General features: G+C 33.7%; 1 protein-coding gene across 4 annotated transcripts; it reads left to right on the top strand.

Moving 5' to 3' along the window:
- The first annotated feature begins 243 nt into the window (after positions 1-243).
- On the top strand, positions 244-3796 carry PYL2 (PYR1-like 2). 4 transcript variants are annotated; one of them, XR_014429742.1, is made up of 3 exons: positions 244-1079; positions 2035-2173; positions 3381-3796. XR_014429742.1 is itself a non-coding variant. In XM_020366282.3 (2 exons), exon 1 carries the CDS (start codon positions 436-438, stop codon positions 1048-1050), a length of 615 nt encoding a protein of 204 aa, XP_020221871.1. In that variant the 5' UTR covers positions 244-435; the 3' UTR covers positions 1051-1079; positions 2035-2478. The 4 variants fall into 4 exon arrangements, 1 of the variants encoding a protein (XP_020221871.1); XR_003805313.2 differs by having other exon boundaries at positions 3406-3796; XR_014429743.1 differs by lacking the exon at positions 3381-3796 and adding an exon at positions 2284-2478.
- Positions 3797-4514: the final 718 nt, after the last annotated feature.

The raw sequence follows: 4514 nt of genomic DNA on the forward strand, positions 1-4514 counted from the left end.
TAGGTAAATGTTACTTTTAATTGCGACTACACAGCCAATTGATGACCAAATTTCGATTTTAAATAACAAAAACAAATATACTAAACTATTCGTGATAGCAAATAATTTTTTATTCTGTTATTCTTAAACTCAAATTGAGTAGTACGCACATTAATTAACATGGTCCTGACTCCCGAGCATTGACGTAGCAAGTGATCTTGTGTGGTGTCCTATAAAACTGAACTGTCTAGGGCATATTCATATCCGTCCAAAACAAAAAAAAAAAATAAAATAAAGACAACCTCATACATAAATAAGCGTACACATGGATACTCATGTGTTGTTTTTTCATATGATTATTTTGTCCACCACCCCATCTCCATGTATATATCAATCCCATAATTGATAAGGTACCTTACCTTCATTTCACAACCCTCTCTTCCCTCCTTCTCTTGCATGATCATTTCTCCTCCCTCATTCACCAACAAACCAAACCATAACATGGCCTCGGAGTCACACCATCACGTGCAAGGCCTAACACCCGAAGAGTTCATGGAACTCGAACCCATCATAAAAACCTACCACATTTTTGAACGCCCTCCCAACACATGTTTTTCCATAATAACGTACCGCATCGATGCTCCCGCGAGCATCGTGTGGCCGTTTGTGAGGAGCTTCGAGAGCCCTCAGAAGTACAAGCACTTCATCAAGGGCTGCAACATGAGAGGAGATGGGGGTGTGGGGAGCATAAGGGAAGTCACCGTCGTCTCGGGCCTCCCCGCGTCAACCAGCACGGAGAGGCTCGAGATTTTGGACGATGACAAACATGTCCTTAGCTTCAGAGTGGTCGGTGGTGAACACCGACTCAAGAACTATCGTTCTGTGACGTCGGTGAACGAGTTCAACAAAGAGGGTAAGGTTTACACCATTGTGTTGGAGTCGTATATCGTAGACATACCCGAAGGGAATACGGAAGAGGATACCAAGATGTTTGTGGACACGGTGGTCAAACTCAACCTTCAGAAACTTGGGGTCGTTGCTATGGCTACATCAATGCATGGACAAGAATAGTAACCAATGAATCAATGTTTCTTAATTTGGTACGTTATTAGTTAGTGTTTGTTTTCATGTTAGTACCAATTCTAATGTACCAAAATGGAGAAATTAATTAATTAAACAAACAAACACTCACATGGACTTTAATTATTTGTCCATTGATATATGTTTAGTGATATTGCGTGCATATTGTTTCAATTTTTTTCCTTCTTCCTTATACAAATATACAGTTTATTTATTTTGGTTGTTAGAGTGTGTTTTTTTATAGATAAAAAAGATTACCGTCACCAGATAAGAATTAAATTTAAGTTCTTATGCATTTACTCTGAAGTTGATTCTAATAGTGTTTGTTTAGATGGTTGGTTGGGCTAATTAGTTTCATACACTAATAATGATAAGTTCGTGAGGTTACTTGGGGTTTGTATATCGTCGTTGGCACGGTTGCAATTTTAAATTCAATTGATTAGATGTGTGGTGGTTGTGTTATGCTATTTTATGTTAATTTAATGATGAATTGGATATGGGAATTGAAAATTATTGGTTGCAATCTAACTTGGATTGCATTAGATTTCGAGCTTTCTTAATGTGGAATGGGTCTTAAAATAATTTAGATTTGGCCTTCTTGTTAAGCAATTGACTGTGTCTGAGACGAAATAGAAGAAGAAAAAATAATTGTTACTGATCATGAGTTCCCATGCATATACTTTTTTATTTATTTATATAAAAGTTGAGATATTTGACGTCAACTATAGTTGTAAATATGACATGCGATTTGCATATTATTTAAATGGGCTTCTAGGTTTGTCTGGGCTTTGCATGACTTTGACATAGTAATTAAAGTTCAAAAAACTCTATTGTATCTACTTGTTTAGTAAAATCCAAAAGTACACAAATTATTTCGTGTAAACCTTGTACTAATTGGTATTAGATTCATCTTACAATTCTGATGTTTATGTGTGTATTATCGTAACATTGATTAGTTCTTGAAAAAAAAAATAGGTGGATGGTAGTTGAGTTAGACGCCTTTTTGTGCGGCTTAAATGTCCAAACCACGAATTCAACAGCAATGACAACAAAGTGGGAAAATCTCGTGATCACTTGTGACCAACCTTCAGAAACATGTGACTATGAAACATGAGTATGAAAGTTTCTTTCTCTCTCTCCTCTTGGGACTTGGGTGCACTACCCGAGCATTTTTTTTTTTTTTTGCAAGCTAAGGTTAATTTCCTTTTTTTTTTTTTTTTTAAGTGGCTAGCAAAATAAAAGTGAAGGAAAATGTCTCAACCAATAGTTATTAGAATATGTAATTTCACATTTATGTTCTTTAATCAATGATCGATGTTGATTTTAGTATTGGACATGAAGATACTTTATCCCCGAAACATCAATCTGTTTAATTTTGGATATTGTTAGAGTCATCATATTTAAAGTGTTGTTTATTTTGATACTTGTTGAACATTCACAATTTTATTTTTGAACAAAAATATCAATAGATTAAGAGTTGAGCCTCAACTTTAAGTGATATTAAATTTTTGGAGCATAACAAAACAAGACTGTATAATTGAGACTAAAGAGTAAGACATATGGCCTCATGTTTCAACCTCAAGTTTACTAACATGGTTAAAATTGCCACGTTTGAGATATTATCTGTTTTAGTATTTATTTTAGGACATTTTGTTTTACTTAGACTTTTTTTTTTCCCTACATTACACAATACAAGTATTCTAACTTTATTTAATTTCCACTTTGGGCTTTGACATAATTTTCTGACTATGTTTCGAAATTGGGCAAATTTTGCCGTCACATTTGTTCAGAATTCACACATCAGGATAAGTTGCACAATCTTAATTTTATTATTAATTTAAGAGGGCACGTGCTTGAGAAGAGGGAAGATGACAAAAATAACATATGAAGTGAGCTCAATAAGTTTAGCACATTGACTTTACACAACTCGCTTTTATCACAAGTATGTATAACTTTATTATATGCTTTTTTAATTCAACCTGTCGTATAACAAGTTTTTATCCAACATAGACGAAGCATTGATCATGACATATTGATAAGACACAAGCAAAATTAATTAGTGTTAGAAATGCTTGAAAATGGGCTTGTGTTGCTCTTATGTCTATTATTTTAGGGTTCCATTAGCATTGGATGTCCCATGCCTTTGGTTCTATAAATATATGACTAGAAACGTAAAGGCCCCGTGACCCAAGATGGCTCATTCAACTCTCTTAAGGTCACGTTAAAATTGATTAAGACATGATAATAGTGGACCTGAATAATGGCGAGTAAACAATTTATTTCATGTTTCTTGACAATAAAATTATATAACCTTAATGCAGAAATACATGCTATTTATCATATCAGGGTCTTCCTTTAGCTTGGGCACATGGATATCACAATGTTTTCGACTCCCTGACTGCTCTGATCTTGTTGAAGAGCCAACTCCTCCATTTCATCCATATGTTGCTCTAATCACAAGTGTTCCTCAATTGATCTCAAGGGATTGCCAAGTTGCTCTCCAACAATATTTTTGTGAAGGAAACGCCTGCGTTGACTGCTAGCTGAATAAGGATTCGCTTTTGATGATAGTGTTGTTCTTTGGGGCCAATGTCCTTAACAAATTACGCTTCAATTCATAATAGGTGCCTTAGAGGCTTCTTCTTGTTCTTGTTTTTGTTTCCCATCCATAAAAAAATATTAAAAAAAGGAGGGAGAGTAATACTTTAATGGCTAAATTTATGGTTTATTTTAATAATTTTAATGAATACATTAGGATATAATGAAGGCTTACGATAAACATAAAGTTGTTAACTATGCAAATCAACTCGTGTAAGCCAATGCTTGTGAATGGCTTAACCTAATCTATCCAAAATTTCTTATAAGGGCATTCTTTTTGTGATATGATTTGACCCATCTAGATGGGAAGGGCCAAATTGACTCTTTTTCTTTTATCCGCAATTTTTATTTGAATTTTACAAAATAAAGCAAAAAAATATTAGACAAATAGGCTTAATAGTTTTTAAACTAAAAAATTATTGGTTTAATATGGTTTGGTTGACTTGTCAAGCCAACGCAAATTAGCTCAATTTTTTTGGACCATCTTATCAATTCAACTCACTTTGGATAGTTGAATCGGACTATTTTTAACACTTCTAAACACACCTATTAACATATAAGGCTTTGTTGTTTTTTTACGAAGGTGCACGAGTCTTATACATTAGTAGAGTTAACGTCTCGACAACTAAAAGATTTTACATAGCTCCTACGTGAATATGTCTTGTATCACTTAATGAGCCAACTAATTATGGAACAAAAAACAAAGAACAATTCGATTAATCGAAGAAAATGAAGAAAGGATAAATGAAGAATTTAAAGGAAAAATACTCAAACTCCTATTAAAAATTCACTTGATTTTATTTTTTTTTATTTACATATAAACAAACTAATATGATCAAAGAGATCTCTTCTATACC

The sequence above is a fragment of the Cajanus cajan genome, chromosome 9 (genome assembly GCF_000230855.2).
Source record: "Cajanus cajan strain Asha chromosome 9, NIPB_CcT2T_4, whole genome shotgun sequence".
In the NCBI taxonomy this organism is placed as follows: Eukaryota; Viridiplantae; Streptophyta; class Magnoliopsida; order Fabales; family Fabaceae; genus Cajanus; species Cajanus cajan.

Bases quoted from the DNA above. Each gene is read 5' to 3' on its own strand.
- PYL2 (XM_020366282.3), top strand. From the start codon at position 436: ATGATCATTTCTCCTCCCTCATTCACCAACAAACCAAACCATAACATG.